Source organism: Camelus dromedarius, chromosome 10, assembly GCF_036321535.1.
Source record: "Camelus dromedarius isolate mCamDro1 chromosome 10, mCamDro1.pat, whole genome shotgun sequence".
Classification (NCBI taxonomy): Eukaryota; Metazoa; Chordata; class Mammalia; order Artiodactyla; family Camelidae; genus Camelus; species Camelus dromedarius.
The window spans coordinates 43590749-43617183 of NC_087445.1; the positions used below are offsets into that span (position 1 = coordinate 43590749).

The 26435-nt window shown below is 39.1% G+C and overlaps 1 protein-coding gene across 6 annotated transcripts in view; it reads left to right on the top strand.

The window, feature by feature from the left end:
- TLE4 (TLE family member 4, transcriptional corepressor) overlaps window positions 1–26435 on the top strand; it is a 137813-nt gene that overhangs the window by 48278 nt on the left and 63100 nt on the right. For 2 of the 6 annotated variants that reach the window (XM_010978082.3, XM_031449923.2), the window contains exons 6-8: window positions 216–290; window positions 24016–24220; window positions 25479–25495. In XM_010978082.3, the coding sequence (XP_010976384.1) occupies window positions 216–290; window positions 24016–24220; window positions 25479–25495 (297 nt within the window). The remainder of the gene's footprint in view (window positions 1–215; window positions 291–24015; window positions 24221–25478; window positions 25496–26435) is intronic. The other 4 variants (XM_031449922.2, XM_031449924.2, XM_031449926.2 and 1 more) reach the window with 2 other exon arrangements.

The window sequence follows — 26435 nt, forward strand, 5'->3', positions numbered from 1 at the left end:
AGCTGCAGTTGGATGTCCAGTTACTTTTCAGCTTTATAGACACAAAGATTACCCTAGACATCTAGTCATCCACCACCTGGGGCTTTTATTTGAAATATGGAGACCCCTGAAACCTGTTTTGCATGTAATTAAAGTTAGAGGACATGCTAGGAAAAGCTGTTCTTGACTGACTAGAAAACAAATAATTGTGTTCTGTTTCTGATCTTCATTTATAGCACCAGCAACAAGTGGTGCAGGCTGTGGAACGGGCCAAGCAGGTGACCATGGCAGAACTGAACGCCATCATTGGGGTACGTGGCCTTTCCATTTTAGCTCTGATCATCTTAGTGTTTGTCATCAGCTCTCTCTCGCTCTCTTTTTAAATTTTGTTCAATCAAAAGGGCAAAAGGCAATAGAGGACCACAAAGTGGAATGAAGCACTTTGCCTTCAATCGCACACAAAATTTGATGGCTTCCTCAGAAACTGGACACCTTCTCACCAATTCAAGCTGACAGGTTCCTGAAAATTCTCCCCCTAAGGAGACTGGGTAGTTCTTTTTCATAATATTTCTTTCCTTTGCAATCAGCCTTTGTTGCTAGCCTAAGCCAGAAGAAAAGACACAGATTGCCCTGATGTCAAAGTGACCTGATTTCTTTTATCTTTCCTCAAATATATAGTATCTTAATATCATTTTTAGTGAAATAAAATGTACATTTTCGCATCCCCCTGCTGCTCTTCCTCCCCTGTGGTGAGTGGTTCTTAAGGACCAGTGTCCATTTGTAGTAGAAATAATAGATGAACTACACCTTTTTGCAAAATCAGTGGCCCAGTTAGAAAATCCTTCCTAGTACCATTAACATTGCATAAAAATCCTGCTGGAATTCATGGGTTTGGGCAATCACTCCAACTCCACTTATGTTTTTGTTCTCCCAGGTTAAGGTAACACGTAATAAAATAAGGTGTTAAAACTTAGAAATAAAGGCAAGAAATCTTAGCTGAGAAAAGCACAGTAGTCACATCTCTGTTTACGCAGCTGGTCTGAACAGTTCCTTAGGTTATCCTAATGAAGACACTATCACTATACTTATTTCTTCCTGCCCCCTCCCAAATACTTTCTCTTGTGTGTAGATTATACACAAAAGTCTTTTCTCTTTTTTTCACCTCAGTGTATCAAACACACTTTGAAATGCTAATTATTCCATTTACTTTCATTAAAATTCAAATTGCTGAGTGAAGATGCGGATAAGGGTCGCCTGATAATCAATCTGAAGTGAAGATATTGCTTCAATTATGCCTCTGTCTTTTAACAAGGAAATCAGAACTCTGGGATGACTGCTGATGGTGGTGGAGCAGTAGTTTGATTGTAGCTTGTTTTTTAATGGGCTATTTTGAGCTCTATTTTGTGTCCCTCTGACCACAAGAAAATACTGGTAGTCAGTTAGAAAACATAATAAATGGAAAAGAGTAACCTTTATTTCCTCAGAAGTGCTCCTTGGAAAGAAGAGGCTGAATCAGAATGAGCGATGTGGAGGAGACTCATTTGTCCTACGTTTTCTGTGGTTCCAGTGGGGTGGGTAGGGGAGAGATGGCAGGTGAACACAGTTAACAATTAGTTTTTATTTCCCCAAAATTCCAGAAAGCGGCAGTGAAATAAATTTTTTAAAACGTTGAGAAAGCTTTCATTTTAAGGTTAGTGTATACATTTGTAGCAGCTGTGTTTGCTTGAAGCATGTGTTGTATTCTTATTGGGATATATTTTGGTTATCAAATCTCCCAAGGTCACCAGGGATAGAACTTCCATTTCTCACCCACTCTACCGTCTGCTGTTGCTGTTGAAGGAGAGAATGCGTGCGTGCGTGCGTGCGTGCATGCATGAGGACTGATAGGAGAGCTTGCTGGGTGGTTTCTGGCTTGGTGTTCATTTTTGTATGAATTGCTAAAATACAGGTAGCCATCCTGCCTTATATGTCTGGTTGGGAGCCTTTTCTGGGAAAACAAATCTTTTATGTTTCTTTTTTGAGTCTTATTAGTTACTGTCTGTACAGTGGGGAGATTAACTCAAAAACACGTTTTGTGTTGGATATTACTTAAAAATATGAGGGAAGGTATAAAATCAGAACAAGTTCCCTTCCTTTCATCACATCGAGTATATTTTTAATACTGTTTTATATCTATTTCATTTTACATACTTTGTTTTGAATGAGATGGCAGATTGCCTTTTCTCAGGGAGAGGATGATTTATTAGACTGTAGCCGAGTAACTGACAAACTGTGTATATATGGATTTAATTATTAAAATAAAGCTAATTTAATTTTGTGACCTAAAAACTTATTTGAAGAACTGACTCAGTAGGGCTGCATGCTGTCAAACAGCGTGTGCTGTAGTTAGTGGATCTGGTGGGAATTCCACATTATTTATATCTGAGCAGAAAATGGAATCAAAATCACATAATCTGACTATTCCGGAAAACAGAATGCAGAAATAGAAAAAACAAACCCAGCCGTTTTAGGGAGCTACAAACCAAGTGAGGAGGAAAGGGCCCCATTTCAGCCAACTCACTTGATGCATTTCTGCTGCTGCTCTTCTCTGTCCTTGGTCTTTGTCTGCTTCAGCTCTGTTCAGTGCCTTGTGTCTAGTAGTTTCAGACTTGTGACACTGTGGAATTATAAATGCCCCTGCTGTTCTCTGTCCCCTTAAGCATGGCTGTGTTGTGAGGTGGTGGTATTTTGACCTGCTACCAAAAGTGATGAGGGATCAATTTTAGGTATTCATGAGTTAATTTTTAGGTAGTCGGCAGTGATTTTTCTGCACAGAGGAAATGATAATTTTCCTCTTGAGAGGCAAAGACCCATCTAAGCCCCTGCAGACCTTCATTTATTTGTCGCTGCATATGTATCTGTCTTATATGTATGCACACCATCCAGACAAGCACAAATGTTCCCAAATTTAATGAAATCTGATGAAGCACCTTTTTAACTCTGCAATATTATTCTACCTTCGTTGGTAAATGAGCCATACCAGTGATCCATGCAGTTTAAATGCAAAAAGCTGAAGTGAGCCCGAAACCTGGAGAGGCGGCTTGTTCTCTTGACAATAAGCTAGTTGTGTTTAATGGAATGAAACACAGTTATAATGATTTCTTTCACAGGTCATGTTCAGTTTAAAACTATTGATAGATTGAAATAAGTTAAATATCATTTATCTTTTATTTATAAGTTAAAAACCCAGGAAGATGCCTGTGTTGTTTTCTATAGTTTCTATTTTGTGTTTTGTTTTGAATTGTGCGTGTTTTACATTTCCTTGAAGCTTTGCCTGGAGTTCCCTCAAATGGGCTTGGGAACGTTATGCATCTATTTAGATCTTGTCATGTGTCCTGCTAGCCACTGTGTTTTTAAATTAGAATCTCTGTAAGATTACACTGTTGGAACAACACACAAATTGTAGTTTTAAATCAGTAATATGATCTGATTAGAAATGATGTTTTCATTTCCTGTATTATTAAATTGAGTCATCTGACTATCTTAAAATGTTTTTTAAATCCATTACACTATATAATCAGCACATGCTGTGTGAATGTGGTTATGCTTAATAAAGGAGACTAAGTTGGAACCTCACAAGAATTTCACCAAAGAAACTACCATTAAGAAAAAAGTTTTGTTGGTACGAACATTGGTGAAGGAAATGTTTGGCTTGTAAAAAAATAGAAAATGGGGTTCCTTTGGACTCCCTCCCCTTCTTTTTTAACCTAACTCTTTGAGGAAAGAAATGATAGAAATATGCATTTTAAAAAAACACACACCCCCTTAAAAAATCCGTAAGAGCAGGTACACAGTGGTGTTGTAGGAAAATGCAGTTTAGCACAAGAAATGCTGAACCTCAATTTTTAGCAGTGACATTTTAATGATAGGAAGTCTGCAAAATTATTTGCCATCAATTGTGAAGGCAATAACAAGCCTTGGTGGTTTTTCACACTCTCTGTGTTAAGTGCTTTCAGAATGACAGCGTAAACTGTGTTAGAGAACTCCAAGGAAGTAAAACTGATTAAAATGTTCATGCTTGAATGGTGCTGATGGAATAGTTCATTTGGACTTTCTCTACCTCCTGCAGCTCAAGCTGAAATATTAAAATTCAGTGGATTTAAATCTCTCTCCTCTCAGCTCAGGAAAAAAACATTACATTTTAATAGGTTTTAAACCCATAATTCATTGGTTTGGAGCAGCACTATTAAATCTATTTAAATATTACTTGTATTACTAAGGAAATGATTTAAATGACTATGCCCTTACCATCCTATGTGTTGGAGTTAGTTTAAAAAGCGAAAGACAATACCCTTGGGTTTTTTTTTTTTCCTTCCTCTTAGCATTTTATTTTATTGTCCTTGTTATATGATTAGCCCTTAAATTATACCTACACATACACACACATATACATACATATATACGTATGCATTTCAGATTGGCATTTTGGCAGAGTCTTGCAGTATGACAGTTTTAAAATGATATGTGCCCCTCTTTTTCCATTATAGATTTCAAAACAGCCATTTTAAGTTTCTGAGGCATTTACATACACCATTGTAATAATTTCCCTTGTTTCTTTAAGTAGCCATCAGGCAAAAAACAAAAACAAAAACAAAAAAACCCTGAAAGATAATAAATATGTGCGTATGTAATAATTATGTGTGTGTGTGTGCTTTCTCCTGCCTTATATCACAGCCTCTATCCAGTAGCACAAAATATGAAATAAAATTACAAAGCAAAAATGTATTAAGTATCCAAGAGCCATATTTTTATCTCTTCTGTGTTTGCTAATAAAGGGCTTTCCAGAGGTATGATTAATTTTGCAGTAGTTGTGCTGTTAACCCTTTTGGGTGCAGATATCCTGGCAGTGCTGAACAGGTGTTGTCCTTCCTGGGCCCACCTCGTACCCCTTATTTGCCTTTCTCTCTAAGCCATTGCCATTATAACGTTTCCCCAGCTGCACCTCCCTCTGCCACCCTTGAAGCTCTTGCGTTTATTTCCCCAGGGCTTTTTGTGGGGAATCCAGTCTTCACTCAGGCATGGGAGGTATGGAAGGGTGAGGGAGTTTCTCCCCACCATGGATTTACCTAAACATCCTGGACTTACAGGTAAACAGTCAGTGGAGTGCTCCCCTCCTGCCCCTTGGGTGGGCAGTTTTGAGGTGCTTTCTGTATTCATTCCTTCACGAAGGGTCCCAGCAGGATGGAGTTCAGTTGTTTAAGGTAGTGATCATCTACCTTGTGTTGAGTTTCCCGCCTTCCCTGATTCATTTTCCCTAGGCCCCACTCCTGTTCTGGAAACATTTCTCCAAATTATCCGCAGCCAAGCCTTGTGGCCCCTGCCCCACCTCCCCGCTTTCCTGGAGGACCTAAGACACTCAGTGTTTGACTTCTTAGGCCTCAAGCTCTTTAAGGGGGATTTCTGGTGTAGGTAGGCAACTGAACTCAGGTGCTAGAATCATGGTTTGTTTTCTGATATGAGTTCTGTGCATAAAACACTTTCTTTAACATAACAGCTTTTATATTATTTTTAAAATAAATACTTTTCAGTAAACTTACAGGTGAGCTTCCCTTTCTTGTTCTTCTCCCAACTGATTACTACTGGTATTTTCTAAATGTGTATAATACAGAATAAACTTAAAAACAAGCTATAAAATAGATTAGTGTTTTATCAAAGATTGTTATTCCAGCTATGTTACTGTCTTTACTGAACAGTGTGCCTGGAGCTTAAAGGCTTTATAAAATATGCTGGCCCCTGGCTGCATGATGTCCACAGCTTGATGGGATAAAGGGGTGGGGGGAGCAGAAGAGGCTGTTTTTCTGCATTTGTGGGGCTTTGCTCAGCTGCTGTCACAAAGTGTGATAAACCTGTGATTGCACTTAAGTCAAAGAAAGCAGTTTTACATCCTGTGTCTACACGTTCCTCTATCTTAATGTTGGTCTGTCTGCGTCTCACGTTTTTGTTTTTTGTTTTTGTCTTTTTAAACTTGTTCGTTTACTGTGGATCAGGGGACTATGTTATTGAGTGATGTAGTCATAATCTAATCTTTGTGCTATAATTTGATGAGGCTCTAAGAGGCAGTAATTTCCCTTCTCTCACAACAAAGACTCATATATTTAATTTTTAAACTCTGTCCCTACTTGAAAACTCCTAAAAAAATCCTAGGTAAAGAACAGAATTTGTGCTTATGGTGTGCACTCTGTTAATTTCTCTTACAAATCTTCTCTAGAAGATTCTAGAGGCTAGTTAGTTTTGTTTGTTTTTCATTGTTGCTAATCTGAAGTGCTACTGTTTTGCTCCTGTTGAGAGGGGAGCCCTTCTCTCCCTCCCCTCTAATAAATGTATTTCCATTGCCCAAGGTAGAGTCAAGCACACGGTGTCACAAGAGTTGCAGAATGTGTTTGGTGGGTGACTCTGACTTAGCTCAGGGCACATGGGCTTTGGGCTTCCACTGAGAGGAAAGTGTAGATTCCTGGATCTGTGAATGTGCATTTCATTCACACCAGAGCACCGCAGGCTGAGCAGCGTAGGGCTCCAGAGGTCCGGGTGGAACGGTTAAAGAGAAAAGCAGGTTTCACTCACGGCAGCTTGAGAGCTTGTGCGTTGTTAACTCCTTTTATTGGTTAGTGTGGGTGAGCCCCCCTCCCCCGCTTTTTGCTTCCCCTTTTCTAGTTCTCTTACCGACCTCTTCCCAGTAGTATTTCTGCAAATAGCATCACCAGCTCCCATTTAGCCAGACCTTTTTCCTGATAGACCCAGCCTGCCATGTGCCTCTCAAAGCTGGGAGAGAGGAGGCAGGCTCACCCCAAGCAGGCGCTGAAGGATCAATGGCTAGGCTCAGATCTAAGGACTGTTGCTGTGTGTCCTCCTCACAGTTCCCCAGAAAAGTGATTTGGAATCTTTCTACCTAAAAATACATTTGTGATCTTATCTCCTTAGAACTTTTGTGAAAAAGTTAGAATCTTTTATAGAATATTAAGACTAATTTAATGATTACACCTTCCCATTCATTCGCTCAGCAAATATTTGAGTACCTTCACCAAAGCCTATTAAAGGGGCACAAATCATTTTTACTTTGAATGATATTTTTAAATGTTTTCTGAAATGTTCCTTAAATTACATTTCAGTCGTCTTTCGAAGGTTTTGGTAGTTGTGAGCTTTCTGGTTTACCATTTTACTACACAGAAGTCAACTTTAATTAGCACATTTTAATTTCAGTAAAACTTCAGCGTCCCTGGATAGCAGAATAAAGAATAACAGGTAATAGAAAACATGGTAAAAATGAGGCAGCAAACATTTACAAAATTGTATTTTTTTATATTTGGAATTAGAAATCTGGAAATAGACATTCATTATTAATATTCTGTGTATTTTTAAAGATTTATCTATTTTTAAAGATTTATCAAGGTCTTTTTCCCTACCTCACTCCTGACAACTGCCTATAATGTTTTTTCTCCCAAAGTAATCCTTCTTGAAAATGTCATATAAATGTAATTATGCATGATGTAGCATTTGAGTTTTCATCTTCACTTGGCATAATGCATTTGAAATTTGTTCTGCCTGTATTAGCAGTTAGCTCCTCTGTATGGCTGAATGACACTCCACTGTATGGCTATACCGGTATGTTTAGCCACTTACCCGTTGAGGGACAGTTGGGTTATCTCCAGTTTTTGGTGATTGTGAATAAAGCCCTTGTAAATATTAACATTCAGATTTTTGTAAATTTTGTAAGTTCTCCCCTAGAAATGAGATTGCTGAGCTATATGGTTAGTGTTTAAAGTGACTGGCATATTGTTTTGCAAAATGACCATAGTATTTTTCAGTCTCACTAATATGTCTCAGAAAACCTTTGTTCCACATCCTGACCAACACTTGTAATTGCAGGTTTGGGGAGGTTTTTTTTTTCTTTTTAACCATTTCTGCTAAGTGTATAGTGGTGCTCATGTTTCTATGCCTTTCCATAATAACTAATGACGTTAAGTGTCTTTTTCTATGCTTATTTGCTGTCTCTGTATCTTTTTGGTAAGTATCTGCTCAAATCTTTGCCTGTTTTCCTTGAGTCATTTTTTTTTTTTTTTAAGTTTTGAGGTTTTTAAAATTCTGGATGTAAGTTCTTTATGTGTTTTCAAGTATTTTCTCCCAATCTGTGGTCATCCTTTAGTTTTTCTGGTACTATCTTTTGAAGAACAGAAGTTTTTAACATTGGCGAAGTCTATTTTATGAATTTTTTTCTTTATGAGCCTTAACTTCTGGTGTTCTCTCTCAGTGATCTTTGCCTCACTCAAGACCACAATATCTTAGCTTTTCTTCTGGAAGTTTTATATTTAGACTCATGATCCAGTTTGAGTTAATTTTTGTTTATGGTATGAGGATATGGGTTGAGTTTTCCTTTCTTTCTTTCTCTTTCTTTCTCTCTCTCTCTCTTTCTCTCTCTCTGTGTCTCCCCCCCCCCACCTCTCTTTCTCCCTCTCTCCCTCCCTTCTTTCCTTCCCACATGGGCATTCGATTCAATTGTTCCAGCACCATTTGTTGAAAAGATTGCCTTTTATCCATTGCCATTGTCTCACTGTCGAAGGTCTATTGACTGTGTTGTGTGTGGGTCCATTTTCTGGACTCTGTTCTGTTCCATTTAAGTGAGTGTCTGGTTTTTTGCCAATGATACGCTGTCTTGATTTCTGTAGCTTTTATTGTTGATGATTCCCTATTCCATTTTGTGCTTATTTTGTTTTCTATTCTTGCTTGCCCTCTTTCCAGTACCCCTCAGAACTCAAGTCTTTAACTCAGTATCCCAGAGACTGGCTGAGATTAAGGGGAAGAATCCACTCTCAGTAGAAAATCTTTCTCTCATTTCAAAAATGATGTCTGTTCTGCTTCTAGACTCTGCTCTCATGGGTGACTGCTTCTGCCATCTCCTCATGGTCCCAGGTACTCCTTCTGCTTGTCTTCTGCAGCTTCCTGCTAGTAGGATTTCTTGTTTATGCATTTGTCCTTCTATTCTTCATCTTGCACACAGCAGCCAGAGTGACCTTTTTTCTAAAATGTAAATTGGATCTCATTGCTCCCCTGCTTAAAACCTTTCTCCAATGGCTGCCCATTTTGCTTAGAATGAAGTCTAAATTTCTTACCATGGCCTTCAGGTCTCTGTGTGAGCTGACCCTTCACCCACCTCTCCAATTTCACATACCACTCACTCTCTTGATGTGACTGTCTTTCAACCTTAATGGCCTGTTTCTTCTGTCCTGGATCCCCTAGACACCTTCTTGACTGAGGATTTGTGCACTTGGCTCTTCCGCCCTCTCCAACACCTGTCCTCCACCTGTCTTGACATAGTCTTCCTCATGCTCCTCTTTAAAATCTCAGCTCAGTTGTTATCTCCTGAGAAGGCACTTCCCTGGGTGACTGACTGTAGTTACTTCCACCCAATTCATTCTTCCTTCATTAGCCTGTTTTATTTTCCTCATAGCATTTATTATTTATTTGTTTATGTGTGTGTCAATTTCCCTTCACTAGCAGGTGGGATCTTGTTCACTTTTATAGCCATGGTGCCTAAAACAATACGTAGGTCATGATTTTCAATAAATATTTGTACACTAAATACTCAGTATTTGTTCAATAAGTATGTTATTAGTAAGTGTTCAATAAATATTTATTAAATTAAGAAATTTTCTATTTTGACCTATTTTTGCTTTTTGATTTTTCTGCCCTACAATTTTGAACCAAAATTGAGAGGAAGCACATATTGGCAGAAAATGCATAATCCTGGATGTCATTTGTAGTATCACTGTAGGAATTTCATTTAAAAGTTTTTTCACCGGTAGAATGCAGGGCTGAAGCTGATAGCCACTAAAGTACTATCCAGTTGTCTGACATTGTATGGTTGGTAAGCCTGTTTGTTTTGATGACTGTTGAATTTTTAAGACTCAGGACCTTTTGTGTCAGTTATTTCTCTAGAGTTACATCCCTAGGCTTATTATATTCTTTCCCCTAAAGGAGTAACTAAAAATAGCAAACATTTATTGAGTATTTACTTTGTGTCAGTACTATGCTTAACATTTGCAGATACCATTTTGTTTAATCTTCACATCAACCCCATGTAGAAGGGAGTATTATTTTCCTCACTTTACAAATAATGAAACCAAGGCTCTGAAGAGGTGAGTTGTTTTCTGAAGGCCACACAGGGAGGAAATGGTGGAACTGGGGACCAGTCTTAGACCAACTTCAGAGCTCACACACTTAACCATCCTGTTACACTTGTCCCTTATTCATTCCCTCTACTCTGCTCTTTCTTTTACACTAGGATCAAGTCTCTTTATCCTGAGATGCATAATAGTACTGTCCAGTGTTTAGTGTCCAGAGCTCAGTGAGGGGAGTGGGAATTGGGTGTGCCTCCTGCATGTGCTAATTGGTTAGCCTAAGCTGAAGGGTGGATTAGTTCCACATACCAGTTGGATACTCCTGATTCATTCTTGTTTCCTTATGTCTGCTGTAACTTACTCTCATTTGTAAGAATTAAAAGTTGTCAAAAATACCACTACCGAGACAGGTATTTTCAACCTAGATCCTTGGATCTTACAGGATTTCATGCTTGGGTTTTCAGCTGTCCATTAGCTCCCTGAAATATTAGCCAAGCTGAATGTGTTGTGGGGGGGGTGCAGAGGATGTACATTGTCTGGAGAAGAAATTTTGGTCTTAGATTTACAAGAGATCCCATCACACAAAAAATGTTTGAGCCTGTGCCTTATAGGAATAGAACTGTGCAAGATCCTGATGCAGGAAGATACTTGCTGGAATACAGGTAGACGAAAGGCAGTTGTCTGTGGCATTATAAAGAGACTTTGTGGCATAATTGTTCAGAAACCTGGAAATTAGGAGTTTATACTGAGTCTCTTTCTAAATATTGACCTGGGGTTGAAGGAGTTTCTTGAACTATTGGGCTTTAAAAAAAAAAGGCTGCACCTTGCTGATAATGTCATACATAGGTAGTATGGAAAATAAGTTAACCGCATGAAACATTTAAGCTTAAAAAACTAATGATAATGACTGCTTGGGACATTTTTTATATTAAGAGGAAGTAACTGGAGCCAGCAGCTGCCTTCGCATACTTGGATAAGAAGAAAATACAGGCAAGTAAATATTCTTTCAGAATACTTCATTAGTCTCTTGTTCATACATGCGCCCTTTAAAGTTCTGGGGCACAGTGATGACTAAGAACTAGTCCCTGCCTCTTGAGTGCTCATGGCTTCATGGGAGGGGGAAGAACTAAAGATGGATAAATCGTATTATACAAAGTTATGAACCAAGCACGTTGGGACACCGAATGGGGTAGCAGTTACGTACTGAAAGCAGAAGTGTTCGGGTAAGCGAATTATAGGCAGTAGAGGGTGAGGGAGGGGGGTGAGTGGGAGAGGATGACAACAAAGGACCAGTGACCAGTCAGTGGGACATAAGTGATGCAGAACATGTAAGGATTGCCAGTATATTTGAGAGAGCCCTATTTTAGAAATTATTTCATTCCCTTTTGATAAACTGTACTTTTTCTGTCATTTCTCCATCTTGAGTAGATCGTGTTCATCCTACGTGTGAATAACGCTACTTCATGGGATCTAGTAATATTGCAAACTTAAATAATGATGTGGACCTAATCAGCAAGAGCTAGAGCTAACCCTGCCCCCAAACCTGTTAAGTAAAACTTAATGGCACATTCTTGAACTCTTTTTGAGGCAGCTCCATGGCTATTCTGCCCTTTGTGATTCTTACGCATTTTTCCCCCTTAGATTCAGGTAAAGGGGGAGAGTTTATCTTGGTGCCCAAGATGTCTTCTGTGACTAACAGGGGCAGTGCTACTGTGATCCTGAAGCAAAGTGGCAGTCATGTATATTTTTGAATTTTCCCAGATGTTTCTTGTTTGACCCAGAGCAATTTACAGACACGGCTCTGTACAAATTAATATCTGGGACAAGAAACTGTTGAGGGTAAGTGAACAGTTTAAGCTACTGTCTACCTGGATTGAAAGCTCAGAGGATGTTTTTGGGTTTCTTTGAGCTCCTAGCCTCGAATGGCCTATGAGCAAAGATAGATGTCTTGGCAGGCTTTGTGGTTGTTTCTTGCAGGCTGAACCTACCTTCTGCTGTGGAAGCTAACACATCCAGGTGTTCTGTGCAGCCCTTCTCAAAGCTGAACTGTGGTCATGTGACCCTGTCCCGGTTAATGAGTATAAGGAGATGTCTTTTTCTCTTAAACAGAAAGACCCATAAAGAGAAAATTGCCCACTTCCTGTGTTTGACCGTGATTGGGTGAAGATGAGTTAAATGCTTAGCGCTGCGGCAGCCACTGAGGGGAAATGGGATATGAGAGAGGCCAGGAGAATCAGAGATACTGACCCAGAACCTTGATATTGCCAAGTCATCCAAGCCAACCCTGGACTTGTTGTGTGAGAAATAAAAACCCCTGTTATTTAGGCCACTTTTATTTGGATATTTTATAACTTGCAGAGGAACTGTCTTAACTGATACATTGTTAAACCAGATGGCTTTCCATACATATTTCACATTTGGAAACAACCTAGTCGATTTAACCAATTGGGGGACCACTTAGGTGAATTTGTCTATACGATGGCATATACTGTACAGTCATTACAAGTGATACAGTCAAAGCATTATTTAGGCATATGGGAAAATGTCCTTTGATACATACTGATAGGAAGAGAAGCATTTTTAACTAGAAGATAGCATGGTGTTAATTTTTGTCTAAAAATGCTTGTATATGCATTGGAAAAATGTTGGATGGACTCATCAACATTGTATTAGTAGTTTTCTTTGGCTGGTATGATTACGTGTGACTTTCAGTTTCTTTCCATTCTGCTTGTCTTCATTATACATAGAACTTTCATAATCTAAAAAAGTTGTAGCTGTGAACCTAGAACTACTCTAAAAATATTAATTAAAAAATTTCCAAACAAGATTGTATTTATAGGCAATTGTTACCTCTCTTTTGACCCATCTGAGTAAATAGTACAACCATCTATCCAAAACTGGGGCCCAGCTTTGCAAGGTTATCTTGATTTCTCCACTTATTCTCACCCTGTTCTCCTTCCATAATCATGTCTTTCAGTGCCATTGCCAAAATACATCTTAAGTTCTTTACCCTTTGCAACTTGTACTGGCATGTCCCTAATCCAAGTCATCATTTTGTCTCTTGAATTCCTGTATTACCTCCTAGCTGGTCTCTGCTTTCATCCTGGCCGCTCTCAGATCCAGTCTCCAAATACCATTATGAACTTAAAACATTTTTTAATTATATAATACTCTGGCTCAGATTACTCATTAGTTTTTATATAGGCCAATGAAATAGAATAAAGAACTCAAATCAATCCACTCATATCTGTCGGAGGGGCAGGCAGATCAGTGCAGGGAAAGATGGACACTGGTACGTATTACAGAGAGGATAGTTGGCTAATTCTTGTTGGAAAAAAATAAAATTGGATCCACCTATTATCATATGCAGAAGTCAATCTGAAAAGTATAAAAAGATAGAACTTTAAAACTTTCAGAGAAAAAAAGCAACCAAGGAGACTTTTTATCATGGAGTAGAAGAAGATTTGTTAATGGGTCACAGGAAACTCAAACCTTAAGAAAAAGATTGATAATGTTACTCAGGTAAAATTAAAAACATCCATTCATCAAAAGATGTCTTAAAGACAATGCAAAGGTAAGTGAGAAATGGAGAAGATACTTGTTAACACATACAACCAACAAGTAATTATGCTCCAGCTTATACCAGTTTTGGACAAGCTAAAAGTTCAACTTAACACAACCAAAAAACCTCACCACTGCCAAAAGCTCTCATTGTTCTTAAGTGGCAGTGTAAAGCCCTTTTTGCCCAGGATCTGATTCCCGTAATGTTGCATTCCACCCCACTTCCTCCTTGCTTACTGGGTTCCCACCAGACTTTTTCTACCTTGGTTACTGCAGGCTCTTTCCCCTTCTGGGCCTTTGCACCTGCTTTTCTCTCACCTCTGATTCTCTCTTCCTGGCTTTCTCTCAGCAAGGTGCTCGCATCCTCATCCTTCGGGGCTTACTTCAGAGGTCACTTCCTCAGGGCTGTCTCTTGATTCTTATGAATGAAGGATCACTTTCCAGTAATAGTAAGACCTCCCTAGTTAAGAAAGTCCTTCTAGGGCAGCAGGTTCATCACTCGACTGAATGTTGCAGGCTTTTGTTCCAGTCGTCAGGCCCATCATCTCCCACTGGCTTTTACCTTGGGCCTCACATGTGCAGGTGTTAGCCTGTAAGATTCTGTGCCCAGTTTCAACGTAGTGAGGTTTTCCTACATCACGATACAATTCTCTGACACCAGCTGGGTGTGTTGTACAATTCAGTTCTGACACTTCCCACCTGGGGATAGCATCAGATCCACAGGTTAAGGGCTTGGTCCTACAAGACTGCCCTTCTTCCCCCCACTTCAGACACCAGTTCCAAATCCAGGTTATCACCTGAGCTTCCAGCAACCCCTCCTTGAGTTCAGTTAATTTGCAAGAGCAGCTCATAGAACTCAGAGAAACATTTTACTTACCGAATTACTTTTTTTTTTTTTTTTTTGGTAACAGAAGCATGTAACTCAGGAATAGTCTGATGGAAGAGATGCATAGGGCAAGGTGTGGGGAGAGGGCACAGAGCTTCATGCCCTGAATACTCCACTCTCCCCAGTTCACCAAGCTGGATGCTTTTCAAACCCTGTCCTTTGGGTTGTTTTGGAAGCTTCATTATATATGCATGATTGACTAAATCAGTGGCCATTGGTGATTGAACTCAACTTTCCAGCCACTCTTCCCTCCTTCCCTAAAGGTCTGGGGGGTAGCTCTGAAAGATTTAACCTCCTAATCACGTGGTCGATTCTCCTAGCAACCAGCCCCCTTCCTTAAGTGCCCTCCAAAAGCCACCTCATTAACATAACAAAAGACACCTTTTATTGCTCTCTTCACTTAGGAAATGCCAAGGGTTTTTGGAGCTCTCTGCCAGGAACTGTGGGCTAAGACCAAATATATATTTCTTTTATAAATCATAATTTCACAGGCTGGTTCAGTGTTTTTCAAATTGCAAATGATGAGACTCATGACTGAGCAGTGAAATCAGTAGTCAATTTTTTTATTCAAAACAAAGAGAATAGAAAATAATAAAGTGTTCTGCATATAGCATTTGGTATTTTTTTAAGCTTTTGTTTCATTTACGTATGTATTCTATGCAAATAGGCAACAAGCACATTATAGTCAAAATGTTGGAAAGCAACTTAACTAACGTCTGAAGTTCATTCCGCTTCTGAAATTCTCAGGTCAATTGCAGGGTTACTGAAGAACCTAGAGTAGTTACAGTTTTTAAATGCAGCTTTACTTTTTGAAAAATACTCTGAAGTAACTAAAGAAAGCTTTTCTGAATGGATCCCTTAGCTTGGTAACTTTAATGACTAGAATACAAAATAGAAGCATTGGTTTCAGAAAGATGTGTTAAAATCTCTTCAAAGAATTCTTTAAATAGTTTAAACAAGCCTTCAGGAAATTGTATTTCTATTATTAATTTGCTTAGAAATACTTTTCCTGGGGGAGGGTATAGCTCAAGCAGTAGAGTGCATGCTTAGCATGCACAAGGTCCTAAGTTCAGTTCCCAGTACCTCCTCTAAAAATAAATAAGCCTAATTACCGCCCCTCCCAAAATAAAATAATTAAATAATACAGTAATAAATAAAAAATTTTTAAATTAAAAAATAAGCTTTTCCTAGTAAACTTTGGGCCAGTTCAGAAAAAATTCTAATAGGGTTTCCAGTGGGAAAGTTAATACAGTAACTCAGGTTTGGGGAATTTTTTTTTTCCCTTTTGCTTTTACTACTTTGTGAGTTAAACTGCAAGTTAAGACAATAGAATCCTTGTCACAGGGCTCATGGGATTTGCTTCTTTGCTTGTTGCCTGTCTTCCCAGTAAAGACCAGTACAGAGATCTGGAGGACCACAGAGACCTGTGGTTTCAATGTGAGAAACTTACCACTGCGGTGATAATCTTTCTTGGGTTGCTGTAAATGCCGATCTTTCCCTGGCAGTAAATCTCATGTTTTAAGTCATCAGGAATGAATTACAGATAAGCTTAGGTTGAAAAGTTCCTTCCTTTGTTCTTTTTTATTCTTTCCTCTTTCCATTTATTCACTTAACTTTTAGCTTTTGCTAGAGATACTTGTTCAAAGCAAGAACTCCCAATCTTTTGTCTGGAAGGGCACATCTTATTTTCCCCACCTCCACAACCACAGGGAAGTGGAAAGAATAGTGAATCAGATACTGTGTACTCGTCACCTAGGTTCACCAGCTAATATTTGGTCACTTTTGCTTTGCATGTGTATACATACACACAGGTGTACACAGACTTTGTGTATGTCCGATTCTTTGAAAGTAAGAGACAGATAGGATAATACTTCACTCCTTAAGACATCAGTGTGCACCTTCTATAAATAATTTTCTGACATAAGCACGATACAGTTAACACATCCGTGAATCCAGTGTATAGTTCACATTCATATTTCTGCAGTTGTCCACAGAGTATCTTCAGTAGCATGTGTTTCTTCGTAGCGGTTGTCCCCCAGTCTAGTTCTCACATTCACAAGTGCCTGAGTTGTGCTGTCCCCTCAGTCTTCTCTCATACCCCCTGGAAATAGGCCCCAAGCTGTCTCACTTGATGACTTTGGCATTATGAAGATTCCAGGCCAGGCTTGTGGAATGTTCTACAATCTGGACTTGTCTGATTGTTTTCTCATGTTTAGATTCAGGTTAAGTATTTTTAGTAAAAATACTGCCTGGATGATACTGTGTTTTTCCAGTTGTATCACATTGTTGGTGAAGCTCGTCATCTGTGGGGTGGTATTTTGACACTGTGCCCAACAACCTTTTTCCCAGTGGTTTTAGTATCTATTGATACTACTGATACATTTCAAGCAATGAAGAGGTAAATTTTAAATTATTTTTCTTTTTAAGTTAATGTTCATTAATATTCTTCTGTAAAGAAGAGCTTTTCCTGCCTTCCCCCTGAGTGAGAGAGTGTGTGTGTGTGTGTGTGTGTGTGTGTGTGTGTGTGTGTATAAAAGAGTATAGACTTCTGGATACCTTTTTCTAATAATAGCAGCAACCATTTATTGAGTGTTTATTTGCCAAGCACCGTGCTAGGGGTTTTATACACACAATCTCATATAACTCTCCCCAGCAGCCTTGGGGAGGTAGATTTTATAATTGTTCCCACTTTCTACAGGAAGAAACTGAGATCTAAAAACATAGAGTGACCCACTCTTGCTCACAGAGATGGTAAGGATTCCAACTGGCTAGCTCTGATGTCCCTTCATTATGATGCATCCCGTTATCATCCAGGATTTCCTTTCTTAGACTCAGCCCAGCCCCCGCAGACGTGTCCTTACTAAAGGGCACCTTCACAGTCCAAGGAGTGTAGATGCAAGCCCAATCCCGGTCCCTTTTCTGTGCTTGCTGCTTTATTTGTTGTCTCTTCTTCCCCAGCTCGGGGATGTGCTGATCCCTCCCTTACTTGTCTCCCAGAATAATGTCTCCTGGTTGGGTCAGGGCATCCAGCTTGGCCAGCTAGTTGGAAGAGTAATTGTGGTCCTGGGAGCCATTCTCTAGTCCTCAGCCTAATGGCATATTCCACAGCTCCACTGTTTTCTTGGGGTACCATAGACTCCACTCCTGGCAACTGTTTTTAAAAAGTGTTGTAATCTATTACAGTTATTATTCTTTATGATACTTAAATTGTCTCAAGTTTTGCCAGTGAGGACGCCTTCACATTGGCCCATTGTCCTCTTTGTCACAGCCTATTAGTCTAGATAGCTTTCTTGCTTTCTGGTACAAGGTGTAGCAGGCTTACCTTGCTGTTTTGTTTTTTTGTTTGTTTTGTTTTTTAAAGAAACCAAGATAGGCACTAAGTGTGATCATTGCTACTGGGGTGTCACTACTTCTAGGAAAGAAGCTTTCTTTTCTTTCTTTTTTTTTTTTTTTTTTGAAGATTCTTCTGTTGAGAGCATAGTAGAGGTGAAGAGTGGTGGACAAGAAAACCTCTGCTCTGTTTCCAGTGGAATGGTCCAGAGTTGCAAGGATTTGTGTGGATTGTGGCTCTGCGCTCACCCTGCTCCTGCCTGGTCACTGGCCAGTCAGGCCTTGGTGATCGGGCAGTTGGGCACATTTGATTAAAGAGAATTTCTCTTTTTGCTGACAGGAAAGACATTTCAAAAGACATTTCCTGTAAAACTGATTTGCTAGTGTTCCTTTTCTACCTTTGGTTCCAAACTTTTGAAACTGTAAGGAGATAATTCTTTATTATAGAAACTCCAGTAAAAAGCTATTAACAGAATTAAGATTGTGTGTACCACCTCACTGCTGTGTGTTTTCAAAAATAATAACTGGCTGTTTTTTTAAAAAATTAAATTAATTATGTTAATGGAGTACTTACTTGCTCAAGTTTAAAGTTCACCCCATCTTAATGTTTATTCTCTTGAATGGCCCATCAAGGGAACAAAAAAAAAAGATTTTTATTTTGTGTTGTGGTTTGAAGTAAGAGTGTTTCCTTCCTTCCTCCCTCTCTCCCTCCCTCTCTTCCTCCTTCCCTCCCTTCTTTTAAATAAGGCACTCAAGATACTAAAGGCTTAGGAAGCCTACTCAGAAGAATTTTTTCCAAAATACGTATCTTTCTCAGTAGGTTTTTTCAGTTATGGTTACATAGAGTGTATTTTATTTTAATGTTTAATTGGTACTACAGTCTGTGCCCTCCTCTTTCATTTTGTGGCTTTTTTTTCCTTATAAGGCAAACATTTTTTAACCTACTAGCTTATGATTAGAGTGGTGATCTATCTTAAATTATTTTAGTAACAAATCAGTGTTGAACTGGCATACTTTTAAGATCCATTTCCTTTCCTTCTGTCTTTAGAAAGCAAGAGGTTTTATGTTCCTTAGCGTGACTATACGATAAAGTAGTAAACCTTTGCAGGTTAATTGCTCTGTAATTAACACAGATGGGGTGGAGATCAGAGGACAGTATTAACGCTATTGGGAAACATCAGCACGCTTTCCCTGTATTGCAGGGCAGCCCATTAGGTTATGCTACTCACAGCTCCTGAATAATATCTAGAGAAACCTGACTCCTTTTCCAGGGAATCTGCTTCGAGTTTTCCTCCGTTGATGAGAAGACTTGATAGAGATTCTTTTTCATTTTGAATTCTTGAATGCTATTTGAAATTTGATAAATTAAAGCTTTTTTGTTTTAATAGAGGAAAAAGTAAAGTTCAGTTTAGCTGTTGATGACTTACTGTTTTTAATTTAAAGAAGATGGTCTCTAATACAGTGGTTTTATTGACTAATCAGGAATCCATCCATTGTAAGTTTACCTGTCACTGTACTGCTAGGATAGTTTTTAAGGAGAAAACTTACAACTTAAAAATGACCACTTAATACAGAAGGTGGTTTGTTTTACTGATACAAACATTTCAATAATACTAAAGTATTTCAGTATACCTGTCTTACATTCTTATCATGTACTTTTTGGTAATTTACTTAATCTCATTTTTATCTAACAGTTTTATATTTTAAAAACTTGCTAAAGATTGCTCCTTGCTACAGGATGCCCTGAGTAAACTTTTTTGTTTGCTATTTTGTATATATAATGGATGACTTGTCAAATGGGTTTATGGTGGTCCCCTCTCATTTTTTTCCTCTTTCTCCTAAGTTCAAGGCATATTCTGTTAAACAATATGATTATGATGTGGATGTTGTCATTTATAAGATCTTTGAAAGGGCTTTATAATTTTTAAAAATTTTTAATTGAAATTTAATTTATTTACCAATTCTTTGTTTATTTGTTAGCTTGTTTTTATATTTTTATTGAAGTATAGTCAGCTTACAATGTGTCAGTTTCTGGTATACAGCACAATGCTTCAGTCTTAGAGGAACATACATGTATACATTTTCATACTCTTTTTTCACCATAAGTTACTACAAGGGCGTTATAACCTTGATATAATAAACAAGTGAAAAATTAAAACCTCTCAATGCAGTGTGACATCCTGGAAAGAAAAATGACATTAATGGAAAAAATAGAGAAATCTGAATAAAGTCCATGTTTGATTAATAGTAACACAGAATGTTAATTTTTTTAGTTTTGATAAATTCTGTGAGTACATAAGATGTTTTGAAATTAGTTGAAGTTGGGTGAAGGATATATAGAAACTCTCTTTATATTTAGTAGAAATTTAATTTACTAAAAGTTTTAAATATGTGACCATGTGACTAAATAGTGGTGAGCCAGGTGCCAGGGGTACAAAGAGTTCTGAGGCCAGTCTCTTCTCTCCAGTGTCACAATCTTGTTGGCAAGTCAAGGTCTTCTCATCCATAAAAAGACGAGTAACAGTATCTTTATGAGGCAGCCTATGCCAGTGCATGATACAGGGAGTCCTGTAAGATAGTAGACCCATGGCATGTTTGGAGAGGCTTTTGCAGAACAGGTGAAACATGACCTGAGCTGGGATGGGTGAGTACAACTTAGATAAGTAATGGAGACGTTGTTCTAAGAGACAGGAGATGCCATAAGCTGAGAGACAAATGTTGTCAGTGATGATGCAGGGGGTGTGGGGGGTTCACTGGAATCCAAATGAGCTAGTGGAGACTTGCGATCATCAAAGTATGGGATGATGAGGATGGCAGTAGGAATTTGAGGAACTGAGAACTGACAGAATTCAGTGATGATGGATGTAGGAGCAGAGAAGAAAGACAAATTAATGGTGACTGATAACTTGAGCCAGAGGAAGTTGCTTGGCAGGTTTGTGTTAAACATTTTCATTTTCAGTTAATGCTGGACCGCCAAGTAGAATTGTCTGGCAAGAAGTTAGACCAGGGGTACTGGAGCACTGAGAAGGATCCAGAGGTTTAGGACTCTTCCTCTGTAGTGAGCAGGAGAAGAAAAAGCCAAGAAGGAAATTTAACAGAAGCATCAGAGAGGTGAAAAAAGAGAGACTGTGGCGATTACTGCAGTGTCCCCGAAGCAGGTGGAGAGTTTCCTAAGGAGGATGTACTAGCACTGGCTGCAGATGGGTCAGCCAGAAGGAAGACTGTGAATCTGGAAATAATTGTTGTCCGAATGGTCCTCAGTTTTATGAGAATGGTGGGCCTGGAATCTAGATTACAGGGTTTCAGGAGTAAGAGGTGTGTGTGTATTTGTCTGTCTGTCTGTGATGGTGGGGGTTGTTGAGAAGTGGAGACTGCAAATTTACACTAGTTTTTGAAGAAGTTTGGTTGGGCATAGACAAGGATATGTAAATTTATATAGGCTAGTAGCTGAAAAGGGCAAAAGAAGGTTATTTTAGTTAAATTTAACAAACATTTTGTTAGGGGCAGTGGAGGACAGGAAAACTGATTAAAGTGTGGTGTTTCCCCCACCCCTGAAAACATGCTACCTCAGGTTCTTTTAGTCTTAGGTAGGCAGTTCACCTTAAACAAAATGCTAGAGATGCAGGTGTTAGGTTTGCAAGCAGAACAAAATCAGTGGCAGAACCACTGCAGTGGGGGAGAGAGTTGAGAATTGATGGAGTAACGAAAGGAGAAGGGAAGTAAAGATGATGGGGCCTGTGCAGGCCTGGAGGGGTCTGGGCCCTGGAAGGCAAAGGGGATCCTCCTTCCTCTAAGATGGACACAGCGGGAGAGGGGGGAAGGTAGTGTTACAGCTGTTTTGAAGTAGAATAGAGCACCGGAGAGGAGCCCTGGAAATCTTTGCACTGAGTGGCATGTGCTACAGACCAGGGGTGTGTTTTCTGCCTTTGGAAAGTTCCTCGTTGAATGAGGAAATGGGGCTGTTAGTGCTTTTTTTCGGTCCTGTGAGAGAAAAAAAGTGAAACACCCGGACCACTGAAGGTACTGTTTTTGGCTAAGGGATTTTTTTGTTTTGTTTTTTAATGTCTAATGAAATAGACCTATATTTTTTGATTGCTCAGGTATTGCATGTGTCTCAGTACCTGCATTAGCTAGGGTGTGTTAGTTGTAGGCTCTCACAGAGCTTAGTCAGGAAAGGTGATGAGACGCATATGCAGGCTCTGAATAATTCGTGCTGCCAGCTGAACTCTGACCTGAGATAGAAAGTGGCTACGTGCCCGACCCACGGTCACAAAGCATTAAGGGATTTAGAGGAGAATTAGAGCAATTTTCTGGCTATTTCAGTTGAACAAGGTTTTGAAATAAATTTGCCATATATTTACCTAAAGGCCTTGTTTCTTCATAGACATATTTTCTACACATTTAGAAAATACTGTGTGCTCCTGGTTTTTGGTCACAACTAAATAACAGTATATAAAGAATTTTGAACGTAATTTTGGCCACTCAAATGAAGAAATGCATTATTTTGAACTGTCCAGTTAGGTAGCACTTTGGCGGGACACTTTAGTCTGGCCGCTGGTTGGTGGAGCATCTGCATCACTGCTCTGATTTGCCGTTTTGTCTGTCATCTTGCCTTAAAAGCGTTAGTACTTTGTCAATGACTATATTTTAAGTGCATGTGGCCAGAAAGTAGGTGCAGGTCAACTGAAGAGAAGAACTAAATAGTGCTGCACTTTGACTTTTGTAGTCAGACACAGGAAGAGGTATAAAGGGGAAGAGGAAGGAAGTCAAAGTCATTTGGGGAAGAGGGGAAAAAAAACCTGTTTTTTCTTTGAAATATTTTCTTTAAAAAATATTTTTAACAAAGGCATTTCAAGATCCTCCTTGCCAGTGAAGGGGAACAGGATATGCCACCCCACACATTTATGAGAAAATTATCTTGTGCAGTCCTGCTTGGAAAGAAAGTGATAGAGGAGACTGTTTAGCTATCATAGGATGGGCCTGAAAAGTGATTTTAAAGATACTAATTAAAATGTAGTCACTACAGAAGTTAGTCTGAGAATTTCTCAGCACTTGTTCTCGTAGGACATCATTAAGCAGGGTCTCAGTTGATGGCATTCCTGTTGAGGGACATATTTAACTTAGCACCCCCCCCCCCAAGAGGCAGCAAGGCCTGCCCACCGCGGCTCATGTCGCCCAGCTTGCTGCAGCCCTGGCTGGGGTCAAGCACTCCATTCCGGCCTCTCGAGGGCTTTCTCCATGTGTTGCCAGTGTGCTGGTAAAAATGACTTTAAACTCTTGTCAGCACAGTTACTGGTGCGTGCATCACAGTCCCACTCAGATAAACCTGTCACAACACAGAGGCGGCCGCTGGAGAAGAGTACAAGGGCAGGCCTCTAGCTTTTCATTCGAGCATCACTAAACGTGCACAGAGTGCCCAATTATTTCAGCATTATTGAGCAAGCCTACAGGAGGACCCAAGCCTTGCTACATTAGATTTTCTTTAGTAATTTGCTCAAGTACCGCTGAGGACACTTAAAGGGCTTAAAACGGTGGCAGCAACCAGTTTCCTTTTCTGGGTTGTTAATTCAGGTTTTCTCTTTCAAATTAACTCTCGCCGCATGCTGTGCAGTGGTTCTGGGAGGACTGCTTAACACTAATTTTCTCAATTTTCAGCTTTTTTTGTTCAACATAACTGCTTTAACAGTCACGTATATGTTTTGATTAGAGATGTATGATAGTGAGGCCTTATGTTTTGGAGAACAAAATACAGACGCTTTGTTAAAGAAATTTGTATTTCAGCAATTAAAAGTAACTTAAGTAATTTCACTATTTAAAAACTAGGTTATTTACAGTGCATTACAAAACCACCAAATCCAAGTAAAAAGGATAATAGTTCTCTATTATACATCTCCCTCCCTCTCCTTTAAAAAGATATATATCTATAGATATACATCTATATATCTAAATATATATATACATGCACACATACATACATGAAGGATAAATCTGTCTTTCACGGGTGCTGGGCTTTCCATGATGTTTTTGCACCTCTTTTCTCTCCTTTTCTGTTGGGGGGTGTCTCAGATACGTGGGACAAGTTCAATATCTTTGTCTCGTTTCTCACAGCAGCAACAACTCCAGGCCCAGCATTTATCACATGGACATGGTCTGCCAGTGCCTCTGACCCCACACCCTTCGGGACTTCAGCCCCCTGCCATTCCTCCCATCGGTAGCAGTGCCGGCCTTCTGGCCCTCTCCAGCGCCCTGGGAGGCCAGTCCCATCTTCCAGTTAAAGATGAGAAGAAGCACCATGACAATGATCACCAAAGAGGTGAGCGATTGTCTCGGAATATCAATCTGATGTTACCTGCCACTGCTGAGGGTAGGTCTGGATGTCGCTGTTTAACTTTACCAGTGACTAAACAAAGGATTTCTGCTGGAAGGTAAATTAATCACTGGAAGCAGTCTTTTGCCAAATGTTACCCTAGTGGTTGGCAAGAGTTAATGCACTCCTCAAAGGCAAGGGGGATTGCATTTCCTGATTGTTGCCTCTGATCCCCTGCTACCTCCTTGTTCCCCAAGTCTAAAGCAGTAATGAAATGCCACACTGCTCTGTGTTTGCAACAGTGAGTGGCAGTAATAGCTCATTTTGGCCGAATCTATTTTTGGGGAAAGATTTACTGATAAAGGCTCACTTAATAATTTGACAGACTCAATTATTATTTATAAGCCAGATCAGCCTATATAATGCAGGGAAAATCTTGCAGGTAAGAAAACAATTTCATTAGTCTTAGTAATTAAGAAAGTGCAGCCCCAATTAATGAAATCTGTTGGTTTAACTACCTCTCTCACCCAGTCTGTTGAGAAGCATGAAATTAACTCATTTCTGCCTATAAGAACAACACAGTTATTTAAATAACTGATTTAAAGGCCAGTTGTGCTCCTTCTGGGTTGGCTTCTTCCTTCCACTAAAGTAGGTGATGGTGCAGAGGCATTTTGATGTAACTATGTGTCTGTATGGTGCTTATTAGTAATTTTTATTAGGTAATGGCAGAAAAGCAAATGAAAGTCTCTCCCAGCATTCCTTTATGGGAATTTACTTATTAGCATATGGGTGGTTCATTGGTCGGAAGGGTGTGGTTATAATTAAAGCCTCATATCTACTCTTGTTTCAGTGTCATTACTGTGATTTATAATCTTGGATAAATGATTTTTATCACAGACAGATTTCTCATCTCTGATGTTGGAAACGCTGTAATATTTGTGATCCAGTTATCATAATGCTATAGTACAGAGCTGAGGCATGTCTATAAACACTTTCATAAGTGGAAAAGTCAATAAGGAGTATAAATAACATGCATTTCCAGCTTCAATTTCTGAAATTATGTCAAAGGTAGATTGGCACTTTGTGGATCTGGTCGAGTAGCATTAATAATTAACTTTACAGCAGATTTGACATCTATGCCATTTATTATTGAGCAGAGATCAGATTTAATAAACGCATGGTTTTATGTAAACTAACTGGTATTTTTCTTTTCCTCCTTCTTCTCCCCACTTACCTGCCAATGTTGCTGCTGTTTTGCCTGTAGACAGAGACTCCATCAAGGTAGGACTCAAATTTACAGAAGAAGGAATGGCTTAAAAGGCTCTAAACAATCTGAATAAATCTAGTAATGAATTCTTTGAGATTTACAGAATGATTTGGTGGGCTTTACTGAATAGTGGTTATCTGCATTTTTTGGATTTCTTTTTGTTGTGTGTTTGAGATTTTTTGAAAATATTGGTCCCATTTCTCTATCAGAATCAGATTTATAGATAAAGATTGAATTGTGAAATCTGGCTTGCAATGTTCATTTTATTAGTCTTTGCCATGTGAAAAGGAATAACTGCTTTTTTTTTGGTTAAGCTTTGGCTATAAGGTAAATAATAATGGGGAAAATGGTTTATCAGGAAATATACATTTTGGGAAACAGTTTCATCCTACAAAACTCTTTATCAGAACATTAAGAGCATGTTTCTTCACCAGAAAGATTTTTTTTTTAATGACTTCTTGGTTTCCAGTATAGCAGGTTATTCCTTGAGTTTTGCGTCTGTCTTACATGCCTTCTCCATCTCTTTCTAGAGAAGTTTTAGAGAAAGAGGAAGAATGTTAAGGGCCTAATAACTTGGCTATGCTTGTGTAATACCATAATGGGATGTGCTAAGGATGCCTGAATTTATAGTAAGCAAACAAGAAAAACAGGCTACCACGGCAGGAAATGAGTAAAATATGAAAATTACTTGATAACTTGTGAGCCAGGCACAATGTAAACATGCTGCTGTATTATGGGTAGTTGTACCACACAGGCCACTGTGTTGTGTCCAGGTTAAAAAGCAAGGGCAGTTCTCAAGCATTGGCCAAAGCACAGGCGCTGTCAGTTCCTTTCCTTGTATTTTACAACAGTTAAATATTTTGGAGCACAGGCAGTTACATCTCTTGCAGTTTTTAATGAGGTTATGTTTACAGAGACTAAGATCTTCCCTGAAACCACCTGTGCTGTCACTTT